General features: G+C 44.7%; 1 protein-coding gene across 2 annotated transcripts in view; it reads left to right on the top strand.

Moving 5' to 3' along the window:
• Pitpnm3 (PITPNM family member 3) overlaps window positions 1–16588 on the top strand; it is an 89606-nt gene that overhangs the window by 22122 nt on the left and 50896 nt on the right. For both annotated transcript variants that reach the window (XM_048448644.3, XM_085695250.2), the window contains one exon: window positions 4526–4633. In XM_048448644.3, coding sequence (XP_048304601.3) covers window positions 4526–4633 — 108 coding nt within the window. The remainder of the gene's footprint in view (window positions 1–4525; window positions 4634–16588) is intronic.

The following is a 16588-nucleotide window of genomic DNA, read 5'->3' on the forward strand; positions in this document are numbered from 1 at the left end:
CCACACCCCTGGCTGAAGTTTTCCTCTAGAAGACAATAGTAATGTAGCCATTTAGTCCATAGATGAAGAGGAAAGAGGCCACGGGGAGTAGAGTGGTGGTTGCTAGACAGAGGAACTCTTGTAGATGCAAACCACAAGGGTTTCTAAGGCCCTGCTCTCATCCCTTGTTAGGGGAGGGGAGGGAGAGAGTGTCATGATGCTGTCCTTAAATTTCTGGGGGTGGGTTAGGGTAGGGACCTTCATCAAGGTGAGGGAGAATGAGTAGAGTGTAGAGACATCCAGGATGAAGTCTGTGTTAGGGTAGGGTGAAGGTGAGGACCAAGCAACAAGCACTAAGGTCCTTAGAAAGACTGTTTTAGTGTGCCTGATATGGATGCTATTGGACAACCAACTAGAGAAGGTGACAAGTCCTCTGCTCCATGAGCTGGAGACCCAGGACAGTGCCTGAGTCCTGGGAAGGAAGAAAGGCTTCCTGCTAGCTTGCTCTGGAGGCTGGGCTTACAGGATGCTCCCAGGTTTAATCAGGGACATAATCAGGGACAGAGTCGTGCTGGGGGTAAAGTCAGAGTTGTACTCAAAGTGAGGGAGGCTTAGCATGGGGAGGGACTAGAGATGCCGCCACAGTGTCTGCACCAGGGGCTACCTGGGTATGGGAACTAGCATGCAAAAGAACATATACTCAGTTCCCAGGGCAGTCATTCAGATGTTTCCTCTGGGGTCCTTTGGGTACTGTGGGGAGGCTACTCTACCAGGAAAGAAAGTGGAGGGAGGCTAGGGTTGGGCCTTTCTGATAGGAAACACTCTGAAAGGAACTATTTTGCACGCTGTGCTTTCTCTCACCCCTCTGCCCCTCTCCGTGTGTGTGTGTGTGTGTGTGTGTGTGTGTGTGTTCTGGGCCTTGTAAGAGGCAAAGCCCATTGTTTCCAGAGTGAAGATCTGAAGGCTGAATGTAGAGAGTGGAGGGGACAGGCAAGAATTCCAGGGGGAGGGAGAGGCAAGAGACAAAGCATTTGGAAGGGTGGGCAAGTGGAGAGGGAGAACGGGAGAACAGGGCAGAGAGACAGGGAGAGGGAGCAACCAGGAGAGATTCGAGAAAGGAAGCAGGAGGGAGAGAGGACACACACACACACACACACACACACACACACACACACACACAGAGAGAGAGAGAGAGAGAGAGAGAGAGAGAGAGAGAGAGAGAGAGAGAGAACAGAACTGAGGGCGATGGGGGATGTGGGGATGCATAAGACAGCCAGTGATCAGGACGAGGAGGGGGCAAAGGGCAGGAAAACCTAGCATATGGAGTGAGGACCCTAAGCAGGAGACAAGATCCTGCAGAAGAAAATGAACTCCAGAGATATAAAAGAGATTAAGGAGGCTCTTCCACTCAGAGAAAAGGAGAGACCCAGAGGGAGGGGAGGAGGGCAGATACTGGGGTGTGGTAGGACAAGGGAGAGACAGTGAGGGCATCCTGAGAGAACACAGGGAGTCTGAGAGACACAGAGGCAAGTTCAAGGACCCTAAGAGGTACAGGCTCACGGGATTAAAACCCCTGAGAACCCATCTTCGAAGGTGGGAGGGGGGCAGGGACTGGAACCAGGCAGGAGGGATCATGCTGAGTTTGTGAGAGAAAGAGGTATTTGATGGAAAACCAGACAAGAGACCAAAGGCGAAGGGAGTTGAACCACAGAGGGAGAGAGAGAGATAGAGCTCTGTTGCACAGAAGTCTGCATGCTCAGCGCTACGGAGCCCTGGCAGACCCCAAGGGCTCTGGCAGCCTCACATACACTTCTTGGATAGAACCTCCTGCATTGTAGGAAGCACTCACCAGCACATACTGAACACCTACCTGGCACTGGACCTGGAACCCCACTCTCTGGTCTTCCCAGAGTTCTTTACAGTGGTGTCCTTCACATCACTGACTTCCTGTGGGACAGAGGTCATATCCTACACACACAGTATGTGCTTAGGAGTCTTTTTTCTGTAGGATAGTTGTTGGAATGGGCAAAGAAATACCCACTTACTTGGGTAACCAACAGAGCCAAGAGACAGAATTAAGGTATGTGCCACTATGCCTGGCTTTACCTTCATTGCAGTTCTGCTTCTTCAAGGATGATGGTACCATATATTTTTGCACAATGTTTTAGCTTGTGTAGTTCTTTCAAGTTTATTATATCATTCCCCCCCCCATGGCAGCTTGCTAGAAGAGCAGGAGAGGGACGAGAAAACAGACCAAAGTGTGTGTGTGTGTGTGTGTGTGTGTGTGTGTGTGCAAAAGGAAAGTTCACAGCTTGTATGATGGGCACCAGAAGCTGGGGCAGAGACTTACCCAGTATTTGATGCCACTTACAGGTGTGAACTTGTCCCAAGAAGGCGCACACCTGACTGAGAAAGCTGTCCAGATGTGTGGGGCCACTCAATACAGGATGTCCAGGACAGGATATCGGGAGGGTAGAATGTTAGGGCAGGTTTTTCTTTATCCTTTTTTTGTGAATCAGATTCTCACCATGTAGCCTAGGTTGACCCCAGATTGAATGATCTTCCTACCACAGCTTCCCAAGTGTTGGGATTGCAGTTGTATGCTACAGTGGCAGGCTTAGGGACATCTTAGTTTACTCAGGTGCCCAGTGTATCTGGTTTTGAATCTGGGTGCTAGGCAGAACCAACTTTGTTTGCTTCAGTTTCCTTGTCTACAAAAAAAAAAGATAGTAATCATTGTTCCTTGTTGTTGTTGTGTGTGAGAGATTTTGTGTTGTGTTTGTGGGGTGCATACACTTGTTGCTGTGGGTTTGTTCATGTGTATGTGTATGTGGAGATGAGAGGTTGGGTGTCTTTTTTGATGACTCTCCACTATACCTGAAATTTGATTTGCAAGGCTGTCTGATTAATCAGCTTCAGGACCCACCTGTCTTTGTCTCACAACTTCCAGCACTGGAGTTGGTTACAGGCATGTGAAGCCAATTTTTTTGTTTTGTTTTGTTTTTGGTTCTGGTAATCTGAACTTGTCTTCATGCTTGGATAGCAAGACTTTACTGACAGAGCCATCCCTAGCCCCACTATTAGTCCCATTTGTACGAGAATTGAATTAGCTTCTTTTGGTTTTGCTTTATGTGGCTTGAGAGAGGGTCTTATGTAGTCCTGGTTGATCTTGAATCCACCATATAACCAAAGCTGTCTCAAACTTCTGATCTCCTGCCTTCACCTCCTGATTGCTGGAATTGCAGGCATGCACTACCATGTCTACCTTATGAATTAATATTTGTAAATATGTATACCATTGTCACTAGTAAAAGTTTCATAATGACTGTTAAATTAATCAAATAAATAACACAATAAGGCAGGAGGCATTTTCAGATATGAGATCTGGATTACTGAGCACTAGTGTGAGTCAGAACGCTGGACAGCTCCCAAAACTTTTGGTCAACCATATTGGTTGTTGGAGAAACCCTCTGCCAGAAAGGCAGCTATCAGCTTTTATTCTTTATTACCCGGAATTGGGGATTCTCCTCAACACCCTTGCTTTCTGTGATGTGAAGGAATCCACAAAGCTCTTCACCATGAAGGCTTATCTTGGGGTGGGCGGTGACAGTGAGAAGTGTGTGTGTTCCCTCGGGTGTGCTCTTATAGAAACCTTCCTTCTCACGAGTAGGGATTGTGTCACAGGTGTGGTGGGGGACCCAGAGGCTTGTGTATGGTGTGGATGGGGGATAGGGCCCCACTGCTTTTTCCCAGAGTCATCATTAAGGACAGAGACAGGGCTAGGGGAAGTTGAGCAGGAATGGAGACATTAAAAGGTTCCTACAGTTGAGATGAAAGCTAAGGTCTATATACAGCTAATACAGCTTAGACCAGAAGGCTTTCCCTCCCCTTACCTCAGAGTTGATTCAGCACCACTCCAGATCCAACCAGCCAAAGCCTTGCTGGTGAGAGACTTGTCAGGAGGAGACGGGAGCACAATGACTTTTATCTCTGGGCCCCCCTCTGTATACCGAGGCTCTGAAACCCTTCACCTCATCTGATCCTTCCCAGAACCCTGTGAGGTGGACATTGCCTGTTTATTTTACTGTTGGGAAAATGGAGGTTCATAGAAGTTCAGTCACATTCCTGAAGGAAAACCATGGGCAAATAATGAGTTTTTGGTTTTTTCTTTCCAAGAAACGCTATTCTCAGTGCTAGGAGTGGATAACTGTCTCATTGTCACTTTCTTTTGCTCTAGCACATGGGCCCTGCTGAGTCACAGCGCCATGGTTGCAATGACAAATTCCTCAGTAGTTTAGTCCTGTGAGTGAAGATACTTTTAGTATTTGAAGTCTTGGGTGGAGGACGAAGCTCAGTGGTAGAGCTCTTGTCTGCCATGTGCAAGGTCCTGGGTCCCATCTCTAGCACTGAAAAAAAAAAAGGTCAAAAGTTTTTCAAGTTTATTTCAACTTATGGGTGAAATGAATACCCCCTTAGACACCAGCTCTGGTTAGGGTCACGCATACCTGGCCCAGTTTGCTAACATCTGTCTCTCCCCTTCCCTCAGAGGAGGTGGCTGAAGGCAAGAGTGCCATCCTTATTGGAATGAGCCAGTGGAGCTCCAATGACCTGGTGGAGCAGATTGAGACCATGGGGAAGCTGGATGAGCATCAAGGTGAGCCTCTGCCTCTCCTAAGACCTAGCTGTGCATGTGTGTGTTACAGGGTGGGGGTGGAGGCTACCCATTGTGCCTGGGACCTATAAGACTCCTTGAGGGACCGTCCATGGGGCTGACGGGGGCAAAACAACCTCAGGGCACTTCAATAGGACACCTCTTCTGTTCTTAGAGTGGCACTCAGGAGCCAAGGGCTATCTAGGTCAAACTGTTAGAGTTCTAGGTCTATGGGATTGAAATCATTTAGCTAAGATAGGCTTCCAGGAACTAACCTGCTCACAAGACCTGCATGAGTCCCTTCCCAAGGGAGTCACAACCCAACCACTTCCTATCAGGCTCCATCTTTTAGATACTCCATAGTCTCCATGCTATTACACTGGGAACTAAGCTCCCAGCATATGAACCTTTGGGAACAGACATATTCAATCCCTAACATTCATTTCATTTTTCCAATCCTTTCTTGGCCAGACTAAAACACTTGCTGCTTTTAGTCTGGGCAAGCCAGAGTTGCTAAGTAGCCACCAACCAGCCTAATCAGGAGTTATCCAGAGATGGTGGTGTTAGCCCAGCCCAAGAAAATGGCCATCTTGCTCCAGGATTCACTCCTTTTCTTATCCCAAGTCCCTCCTATTTTGGATCAGAGCTTGTTCCATGCAGAAGTACCTATCCTGAGAGACAGGCAGGCTCAAGTTACTGTTTTTATTTTATGAATGAAGAAGCTACGAGAAGCTGGGTTCGGGTCTTATTTAAGGTCCTTCTAGGCTGGGACACTGTCTCTAAATTGGCCTGAGAGGCCAGATGAAGACTGGATCCTTCCTTGAATGTGACAGTAATCTAGGGACCATTTAAAAAGTTAGTTCTACTGGTGTGGGTTACAGTGCCCCAGCCACGTATTTGTGGATGGGTCCTCAGTCTGCTCTTTGCTTCACCCCAGGAGCTCAGAAGGATCCCATATTCTGGATCCCACGCTCCAACCAGGCTTAGTAGCCACAAAAAAGACAAACCCAGGTCTGTACTCACCGCTCAGTTGGCCTTCCCTCCTCGCTTCCACCCCCACCTGTCTGCTAAGGCTCCCGTGACTCAGACCCAGGGTGAGCTCAGCAGGGGTGAGGGAGAGGCAGTGCAAATGCTGAGGGTGGCATGGTGGTGGGTGGGGACAGTGGAAGGGGAAAGAAAGCAGAAGGAAGGTTCCTGGGTCAGGCAGAGCCTCTGAAGTATAAGGTCTGGACCGGAGCCTCCATCTCAGGAGCTCTCCAAGTCTTGTTTTCTTCAGCTGCAGTGTGGGGGTACGAGTAACACGGGTGTGCGAATTATGAGATCATGCTTTCAGTAATGCAATCAGGTCATTATAATGATGAGTGAACAATCTTGCACTTCATCAATATGCGCCTGCCTGCTTCAAGCTTTCTGCCCTTCCATTCACATCTCATCCCGGGGACCCCTTCATGGTAGTGCCTGGCTGATCGCCTTACCTCCAAATAGGAGCTCTTAGGAGCTCCAGACTCCTGTTGGCTGGCAACACCCTGTCTGCGTGACTAAAAGACCCCTCGTCTCCACAACTTCTGAATGCTGCTGACCTTCCACTGCCCTTTGAATTATCTTTTGCTTTCCATCTTTTCTGTCCACCACCATTTCTATCACGCCACACAGACACTTCTGGGCCAGCCTAACGAGCAGACTTTGAGGGTACTGGCTCTGGGGAGAGTACCTGTGAACACGTGCTCCTGGGTTACACTTCTTTTCTTTTTAAATTATGACCACATCTTGGTCTCTTGGTCACCCCGTTGTCTGTTCTGTGAGTTTATTCATGTCCTAGACCATGCACATGTCCAGAGAGACTGCTCTCTCTCTCTCTCTCTCTCTCTCTCTCTCTCTCTCTCTCTCTCTCTCTCTCGTTTTTTAGACAGGGTCTCTCTATGTGTTCCTTGCTTTCCTGGGACTTACTCTGTAGACCAGGCTGTCTCAAACTCACAAAGATCCTTCTGCCCCTGCCTCCCAAGTCTAGTTCCTCTTGTTTTTCTTTCTCTGAACTGGGGGATTTCACTCACCTCGAATATTTTTGTGCTAAACCTACAGTTCATGGTTTCTATTCCCCATGGGTGGTATAAATTTAGACCCCACACCCTTAAGTGGCACAGACTTAGGGTGTTAATTACTCATGTGTGACTTTATCTTTCTCACTGTTTGTGAATGTTTTTTTTGCTGCTGTCCCAAAGGAATGGCGTCTGTCTCTCTGTGTGTGGATATGAATTTTTGTGTATGTATGTGTGTATGCATTTATATGTACATATATGTGTTTGTGTATATATTTGTGTGTGTATATATATGATTGTGTATATATGTATGTGTGTGTGTGTGTTTTAAGTATTATGTGTATATGTGTATTGGGGTTTGTGTGCATATGTGTACATATTCCTTTATGGACATCCCATTCCTTCAAGGATCCACTTTAGCTCCTCACCATCCACAGACTGGGATCAAATCTCGAGTAGGCAGCTTGTACTCAGTTCTTAGCCTGGGAGCCTCCTTCCGTGGGGTTCCAGGGTCCCGGGTCTGGGTCTGCTCTGTGTAGATGTTGTTTTCCTCTCCAGTGCTCCTCTGGCTTTGTCTCTGTCTTTTGCCTGTCGTCACTTTATTGCAGGCCTGGCTACAGATTCACATTTGGGGTGATATATATTTCACTAAAAAGAGATCCTTAGGTGTGAGCCCTGTGCACTTTAGTTATTATTTAATTACTTATTCTATTTTAATTAACATTTTTTATTGTAGTAAAAGCCACATAGCATGAACTTTTAAAAATATGTTCAGTGTCTGGTTCAGCAGCATGACGTCACATTGCTGTCTGGCTGTCCTCATGCATCATTAGAACTTTGTTACCATTCCAGACTGACATGCTATATTGAGCACCAATCCTCACCCCTCAGCCCCTGACAAATAGCAGGCTGCTTCCCGTCTCTTCTCCAGGCCCCTCAGAAGTAAGATCATACAGTGTTTGTCCTTTTGTGTCTCGCTTTTTTATTAGCATAATATTTTTGAGATTCATCCATGTTACAGTGTGAATCAGGACTTTATTCCATTTTGTGACTGAATAATTTTCCATTGTATATACCCATTGTGTTAATCCATTCATCTGTTGATGGACATTCAGGTTTCTACCTATTGTGATTAATGCAGCTGTGAGCATTAGCGTACACATATCCACCTTCTTTCTTGACTACATTCTTGTTGGAAGAAAATCAAACAATAAAAACAAAGCCAAAAATCTTCCTGGTTCCTTCCACCATAGACCTCCTTGTACAGCTCTCCAACCTGCTTAGTTCAGTGGCTCAAATTAGACATTAGTGTTGCAAAGCACTTGGTTTTTTTCAACTTAGCAGTAGCCTTGAAGAGCTTTTTCTATGGCAAACAGATTCATCCCATTCTTTTTGCCTGCAGTATTGTACAATAGATGCACCACCATTTACATAGACATTCTGTAGTGACAGGCATTTTCCATTATGAAAAGAATGCTTAAACGTATATTTCATTTTTAAAAGTTACATATTCCTGTGTATGTCTGTGTGTGGTTAGATGCACATGAATACAGGTGCCCACAGCAACCAGATGAGGGCCTCAGGTCTCCTGGAGGTGGAGCTGTAGGTGGTTGTGAGATTCCTGACATGGATGCTGGGGACCAAACTCAGTTCCTCTGCAAGAGCAGTGTCACTCCCAGCTACTGAACTCTCTCTAGCCCCTCTTCTTAATTTAGTATTATTGTTGTTGTTGTTATTGCTATTACTAGTGTGTATGTTGAAACAGCATCTGGCTGTCCTAGAACTCACAACTCACTATATAGACCAGGTTGGCCTTGAATTCACAGAGATCTGTCTGCCTCTGCCTCCACAGTATCTGACTTTCTTTTCTTTTTTTTTTAAACTTATTTATTATGTATACAGTGTTCTGCCTGCATGTATTCCTGCAGGCCAGAAGAGGGCACCAGATCTCATTACAGATGGTTGTGAGCCACCATGTGGTTGCTGGGAATTGAACTCAGGACCTTTGGAAGAGCAGTCAGTGCTCTTAACCTCTGAGCCATCTCTCCAGCCCCAGTATCTGACTTTCTTAAGCACATTTTTTTTTTTACCCATCTTTTACTGGAATATTTGTCTTTTGCTTATATGTCCTTACATGTTCTAGATGTAACTTATTTTCTGTTATTGAGTGAGTTACTTTTCTCAAGACCAAGACCCAAGGCCTGATAAGAACCACCCTAAAGGAGAAAATGTTATTTTGTCTCGGGATACAATCTACCTGGTCTGAGCAGGGACCACACCTTCCCTTCCTGGGTCAAGAAACAGAGACAGGAACATGCCTGAACTCAGCTGGCTTTTTCCTTTTTTTTTTCTAACAGGTGTCTATGTGTGTGGTGTGTGTGTCTGCATGTTTATACGTGTGCATGCCACATGTGTGTGTGTGTGTGTGTGAGACCAGAGTTTGGCATTAGGTGCCTTTCTCAATCATTTTCTACCTAGTGTATGGAGGCAGGATTTCTTGGCGTTTACTCATCCGGTTCCTCTGACTAACTAGCTTGCTAGGGGCTGGTACCACAGGCAGACTGCCGCACCCACCCACATCTATGTGAGTGCTGAGGGTCTGAACTCGTAGGATGATAAAAGTGACAATCAAAATGAACCATCACAGCTGCATATTTGAAATTTTGCTTCTTCGAAATCTTGTACCAGCATTAACAGTTTGTCAGCTGAGTCTTTTGGGTTTTTCAATGTGCCGTATCATCTAAAAATCTCAGCAGTTATATTCTTGCCAATATTTATACTACTTATTTTTCTTTTTAAATTGCATCATATAGCTGTCTTAGAATTTTGCCTCCATATTTACTCCAATCTCTATAACAGGGAAACCCACTTAAGGAAGCAATTTATTTACTTTTATTTCTGTGTATATGTGTCTACATACATGAATTTATCTGCACCACATACATGCAAGTGCCTATGGAGGCCAGCAGAGGACATCTGATTACTTAGAACTGGAGTTCCAGGTGGCTGTAAACTGCCATGTGGGTGCTGGGAACTGAACTCGATCCCCTGGAAGAGCAGCAAGTGCTCTCAATCACTGAGCCATCTCCCCAGCCCCAGTGATCCACTTTTAGTGCCAAAATCACAATTCATAATAAAAATATCACATATTTGTACAACAGGTACCTGAGGTGTTTGCATCCCTAGGCCAGTACCTAGCAGATAAAATCATGGTAGGCGTTTGTTTGATTCTGATTGTGCTGATGTCACCCACTTTACAAGGAAGAACAGTCCTTACCTTATGGTTTCAGAAATGCCCACCATCAGGTTGAAAAAGAGAAAACTTTCTAAAAAATTATCTTTTCCAGTTTCCCACACTTTTAGTATCCATTCTTCCCCATCATTCTCAATCCTTTTTGTCAAAGATTTACCAATTTTGCAAAAAAAAAATATGGTTCTTAGTTTTATTTTTAATCAGCTCTGCTGCCAACTCTGTTTTTTTCTATTTAATTTATATAAATTGGTATTGCTTTTATTTCATGACTTCCCATCCTACTCTCCATGTGATGCAGTTTAGAGAGAACAGAAGACACTCGCCAGTCCTTTCTGAGGCACTGGGGGGTGGTTTACTTTTCCAGTGGAAGATTAATTTTGCAAATATCTTTTGATGATTTTTTTCCTTAATAGAGACTCCCCCATTGTACAAGTTTTGCTCACCACAAAAGATGCATCCTGCCCACTGGTCCATCTCACAGGTCTGAATATTTAATCTCTCACTCAGTCATGCCCAAGGAGTTCAAAATCTCCGTTTTCTTCTTGATCTAATGAGTACTCAGAACCATTTGTAAAAATCTTGGAGAATGGATTATTTTTTATTATCAGTTTGCAGTTTTCAGTACCTTGTGGCTAAAATGTTTGCTTCCTACATATTATTTCTTTAAAGCCCCTTTTTTTTGTTTATTGTCTGTTTTCCCCCTCTCTGAACATTCCTTACAGGTTTTGTGTTGTTTTTGTTTTTTGAGACAGGGTCTCTCTGTAGCTCAGGCTTCCTGGAACTTGCTCTGTAGACCAGGCTGATCTCACAGAGACCCGTCTACCTCTGCTTCCCTAGTGCTGGATTAAACATGTGTTCACTACATAAGGCTTCCATGCATGTTTTTAAAAATAAATTTCCTCTGCTTGTAGGTTCTATTTTCTCCATCTATTAGGTCAAATATATCAGCCTTTCTCCTTTCAGTTTTTAAATGCCTTTGATTGACATAAATAAACTTTTTACTCATCCTTTTCCTGTATTTCTAAAAACTTGCATTTTTAAACATTTATTTGCATGTGTGCCTGTGTGCAGAGCGGAGACAGCTTCTGAAAGTCTTCTCCCATATGGGCCCTGGGGCTCAAACACAGGTCAGGCTTGGTGACAAGCGGCTATACTCCCTGAATCATCTGGCCTGTTCTACAAGTCCGGGTGTTTTTCAACATGCCTTTGTTTTGCCTTTGAATTCAATGCCAGTTACATCCAGGAGATCTTTGTCAGCAGCTTTCTTGCATGCTGTATCTCTGGCGAGCAGTTGGAGGTAAATGTAATCCTCATTCCTGGGTGGAGAGCCTGGGGTTTCGGTCCCTGAAGCTGTAAATGCTCCAGTGTTTTCCTCTTTGCATTCTGCTCACACTTTCTGAGTGGAATTCACTGGCATTGTTTGTGCGCTGGCACCTGGATGTTCTCATCAGTGCTGGGAAGTTTCCTTTTCATTGTTCCTTCAATTCAAGTACATTTTTCCTGTTGCGCCTTCCAATGCTTATGCTGAACTGATGCAAGAATTTTTGCAGTCGCATTTCAATTTTGAACTTGTCCTTATCCCTCACACCCCACCTTATTTATTTATTTATTTTATTTTATTTTATTTTTTTACAATAGGGTCTCACTATGCAGCTCTGGTTGCCCTGGAACTCCTTATATAAAACAGGCTAGCCTTGAACTCACATGCATGCCTCTGCCTTCCAAGTGCTGGAACTAAAGGGGTATGCCATTATATCTCACTAACTTGTCTGTATTATTTCTTGGTCCTGTTTAGGTTCTGGATGGCTTTCCTTAGCTCCAATCAGCAGCTAGTCTATTTTCTCTTCCTCAGCGCTCGCTGTCGGCATCTGTGGAGCTGGTTTCACTTCCAACAATCATCTTCCCACTTTCTTGTCCTGCCATCCGGTTTTGGTTTTTACCTAACCTGGCATTGTGTCATTGAGACCACAGGTTCATTCTGTGTTTTCTGAAGTTCCCTTTTGCTCTATTAAATCTCGGAGTTTCCTGTTGATTGGAGATGGGCGAGAGCAGACCACACACTTGAGGTGTGATTAATTACCCGCGGCTTGAAAGCGAGATCACTGCACAGGGCAGTGGCTTTCTGATTCCATTAGCTCAGGAACTTGCAGCTGCTGCGAACGCTGTCCAAGTGAAAGACCTCTTGCCAAATTCTATTTTTAAGCCGAAGTATAATTCACGTGCTCTTTCAAAGTGTTCATCCCGTGGTTTTTGTATGTCTGCCCATAGCCATCACTGTTACCTACTTCCAGAACATTCTTTGTCCCCCCCCAAAAAGAAACCCCTTTCCGCTCGACAATCACTTGGATCCTTGTTGATGGAATCCAGCAGATGTGGCCCTTTGTGTCTGACTTCTCTCCTTTGTTTATCACTTTCTGAGCCTCTCCTCTATTGGAGCACATATCAGTGCTCCATCGTATCTTACAGCTCCCTGTTACTCCATGGTGCAGACATACCACACGTTTCCCCTTTTTGGCTGTTGTGAATAACTGATGTGTCTGTGTGTGCATGTGTGTGTGTGTGTGTGTGTGTTTATGTGTGTGCCTACATGTATGTGTGTACACATGCAATCAACTCTCTTGATACATACCTAAGAGTTAGAATTTTTGTACAATATGGGAATTTTGTTTAACTTTTTGAAGAACTGACAGAATCCTCCAAAGCAGGCGCCCATTTCACATTCCCTCTGGTGACATGAAAGGGGCCTGGGTTTCCAGATCCTCACTGATGCTCGATGCTCATATCCGCTGCCTTTTAGGTTATTGCCTCCTAGTGAGTGCTTTGAATTTTCATTTCCCTAATGGCTAGTTATGTTAGCATCTTTCATGCGATTATTGGCCGTTTGCTCTCCTTTTGGAGAACTTTCCACTCAAATCCTTTGCTCGCTAGTTGTCTTTACTCTGTTGAGCCGTAAGAGCTCTAGATGCACCCCAACACCGGCTCCTGACCAGATGCGTGACTTACAAATATTCTCTCCATCTTATTGGTGGTCGTTTCATTTCCTTAACAGTGTCTTTTGAGGCACAGAGATTTAAACTTCTCTTGAAGTTCGAATAATCCATTTTCATTGTCTGTGCTTTTGGTTCCATAGCCAAGAAACTATTACCTAACCCAAGAGCCTGACGACTTATATGCTTTTGGAATTTTATAGTTCCAGCTCTTATACTTAGGGTTTTAAAAAATTAATGCACTCAGAGTTTGTTTTGTGTATGATATGAGATAGGGATTCAACTTTATTTTTTAACTGTTTTTCATTTTTAAAGTCTTATGTGTATCTGTGCACGTCTCTGTGTGAAGGACGCTAGAGGCATCATATCCCTTGGAGGTGAAATTGCAGGTGGTCGTGAGTAGGGTCCTCGGCAAGATCAGCAAGCTCTCTTAACCCCTGAGCCATCTCTCCAGCCCCTCAGCTATACTCTTTTGCATATAGGTAATCAGTTGTCCCAGAACCATGTGTTGAAAAAATTTTCATCCTTATTGTCTTGCTTGGGTAGCTTTGTCAAAGTCAGCTGGTCATAGGCATATGGATTTATTTCTAGATGTTCCATCTTACTGAGCTTATATTGTGTGCCAAGGAATTCTGTATATTTACAATAAAACCAGATGTAGGACAGCAAAAAAAATTGTTTTTCTTTTGTAAGATTTCTCTGACTGCTCTGGATTTTTATATGATTTTAGGGTCAGATTGCTCATTTCTGCAAAGGGACCACGGGGACTGGCTGACTCTGGAGATCAGCCTGGAGTCTTACTTTTATGGCATTATCAGTCCTAACACATCAATATGGAATGTCTTTACATTTACCTAGGTCTTCTTTGTTTATTTCTTTAAAACTAATGTGTCTGTGCATGTGTGTATGTGTATGTGAGAGTGTGGTATATGCCCATGTATGTGCACAGAGGCTAGTAGAGGATGTCCGGGATCTTGCTCTATTAGTCTCTTCTATCCCCTTGAGTCAGGGTCTTTCCCGAACCCGGAGCTAGGCTGGTTGCTAGCAAGTGCAGCATCATCCTGTCTCTGCCTCCTGCAGCGCATGCGGCCACACTCTACCTTCTACGTGTGTGCTAGGATTTGAAATCTGGTCCTTGTGCACAGCACGAGCTCTTAACCCCCTGAGCCATCTCTCCAGCTCCTCTTCTCTAATTTCTTTCAACGATGTTTTATAGTTTTTAATGAACAAGTCTGAGCACTTGTTTTATTAAATTCACTCCTCAATATTTTCTTTATTATTATAACTGAAATTGTTCCTTAATTCCATTTTGACACTGTTTATGGCAAACCTGTGGCAATGCAACTGACCCTCTTTGTTGATCATGCATCCTGAAACCCTGACAGATTTACGTGTGTATGTGTGTGTAAGAGCAAAAGGATTCCTTAGGATTTCCTGTATGTAAGATCATGTCACCTCCAAATAGAGATAGTTTTGCTTCTTTCTTTCCAGTCTGGTTACATTTTATTTCTCCTAGTCTGATTTCCCTGATCATGCCCTCGAGAACAACGTTGTACAGAAGTGGAAAGAGCAGAGTCTTGTCTCATTCTGATTGCTTGGGGATGTTTTCAGTCTCTTACCATCACATATGTTCATTGCAGCGATGTATTTATTTATGTGTAAATAGGTGTTTTGCAGCATGTATGTCTTTGTACCACCTTCATGCCTGGTGCTTGCAGAGGTCAGAAGAAGGGGCTAGATCACCTGGAACTGGAGTTAGAGTTGGTTTTGAGCCTCTTTGTGGATGTTGAGAATGAACACAGATCGTCTGCAAAAGCAGCAACTGCTCTTACCTGACAAGCCAGCTCTTTGGGGGTTTTTGAATGTGTCCCTCATCTGGTTGAGAAAGTTCCCTCACATTCCTAGCTTGTTGGGGGTTATTATTAGTTGAAGGTGTTGGGTCTTGCCAAATGCCTGTTTATGCTCATCTATTGAGATGCTTGTGTGTTTTTCCTCCTTTGTTCTGTCTCTTTGGCAGAGTTGACTTTTATACATTGACTAACTTTTTGAGGTGCTTGACAGGTTCTTCCATGTCATTAATCTCTTATACTCAGGGTTCATATCTTCCAGAATCATATACACTAATAGTCTATGTGTTATTCCTTAAGAGCCACCCATGATCAGGGCTCTTTTCATGCCTAAACGATCGCATCATCACTGGTGGCAAAGAAGCAGTCAGTGTTACGTATCCCTGATAGATTTCTCTGTCCCCATCTCTACGCTCTTTAGCTCTGCTCCCCAGCTGTTCACCCACAACTTTAGATTCCGTCCCTGCATCTAGACACATGGTTCCCAAAGAGTCGGGCCAATAGCATTAGCATCACTCGGGGACTTGTCAGAAATGCGAGGGCGGGATTCCCACCCAATTCTAGAAGCGCTTAGGAGCTGTTTAACTAGTCCTCTAAGGGACTCTGTTGCATGTTAACTTAAAGAACGATTAAGGATTATGATGCTGAACTGGTTCGGGGGATGCACAGCCCCATTTCCCTCCACTCTCCTTGCTTCAGTCGTTGAGTTTGGTATCTGTCTTGCACAGCGTTGGCTTTCCTTTCATGTTTAGCAACATTTGGCATTGTGTTCCACTTTGTTTGTAGCTGCCTGTTAGCGGAGCTCTGAGTGATGGGAACTGTTTATTTAGCACAACCTGCCGCCATGTGATCACTAGAAAGGGCTAGGAAACACCACGGGATGAGTAGAATAGCTCCTGATTTATTCTTCTTGCACATTTCCGTCTTCTCAGGGTGTCCTCTTCCTCAGATGCCCACCTTTTCTCACACACAGGGACAGATGTGTTTGCTTGGCACACACAGGGGTCGGGGAAGGGTCACTTCACTGCTTCATCCACTGTGGATGGATGCCCAACTTCTTGCAGAATTTGGGGCCTCTGGTGCTTCCTCCTGAGCCTGCTGCGTTCTCTGAGCTTCCTCCACACACCCCAGACCTTACCCTGCAGAGCTGAGTTTAGGTGCTTCTCTGTACTGAGCTGGCTTTCTGGGCACCTGGCCTTTGTAGTCACACAAGGGTCCACACCGAGAGGGGTCCGTAGTCTGTGTCATGCTCTACTGTTGCCGTCTTAAAATCCTTAACGGCTTTGAATACGGTGATTTAAGATTCCATTTTGCCCTGGCTCCCGCCAGCTCTGTAGCCATCCCCAGCTCAGTCCTTCAGTACTGTCTGCCTTCTATCTTTTTTTTGGGGGGGTTGGGGGCATGCTTATGCACAGTTTTGGTTTTCAGAAGACATTTCTTCTTATTTTCCTTGGCTGCTGGAGATTCAGATGGAAGTAATTTATGTTCTTTGTAGAGATTCGGGGCAGAGGAAAAAGTCTGGGTCATGCAATCAATTTACTGTCTTCCTTCTCCGCTTCTGTGATGTTCCTAAAATAGGAAAGCAGTAACATTGGCTGCTGTAGTGGTGGGAACTGAGTCATTGCTACCTGCAGGATGGAGCATAAAGCTTCCATCCTGGCCTGCACGGCCATCCTTGTTCCTCACAGTCGTCATTTACCAGTGCTGGTGAGTTCTCTATTACTACAAGGAACTAAGCATCCTTGAGCAGCTACCGTGAAGGACATTAAAAAAGGGGGCATCAAACTATTGCGAAGGCCTGAGATACCAACATCACCTCTGATGGTCTCAGCATT

Source organism: Myodes glareolus, chromosome 9 (genome assembly GCF_982192425.1).
Source record: "Myodes glareolus chromosome 9, mMyoGla1.1, whole genome shotgun sequence".
In the NCBI taxonomy this organism is placed as follows: domain Eukaryota; kingdom Metazoa; phylum Chordata; class Mammalia; order Rodentia; family Cricetidae; genus Myodes; species Myodes glareolus.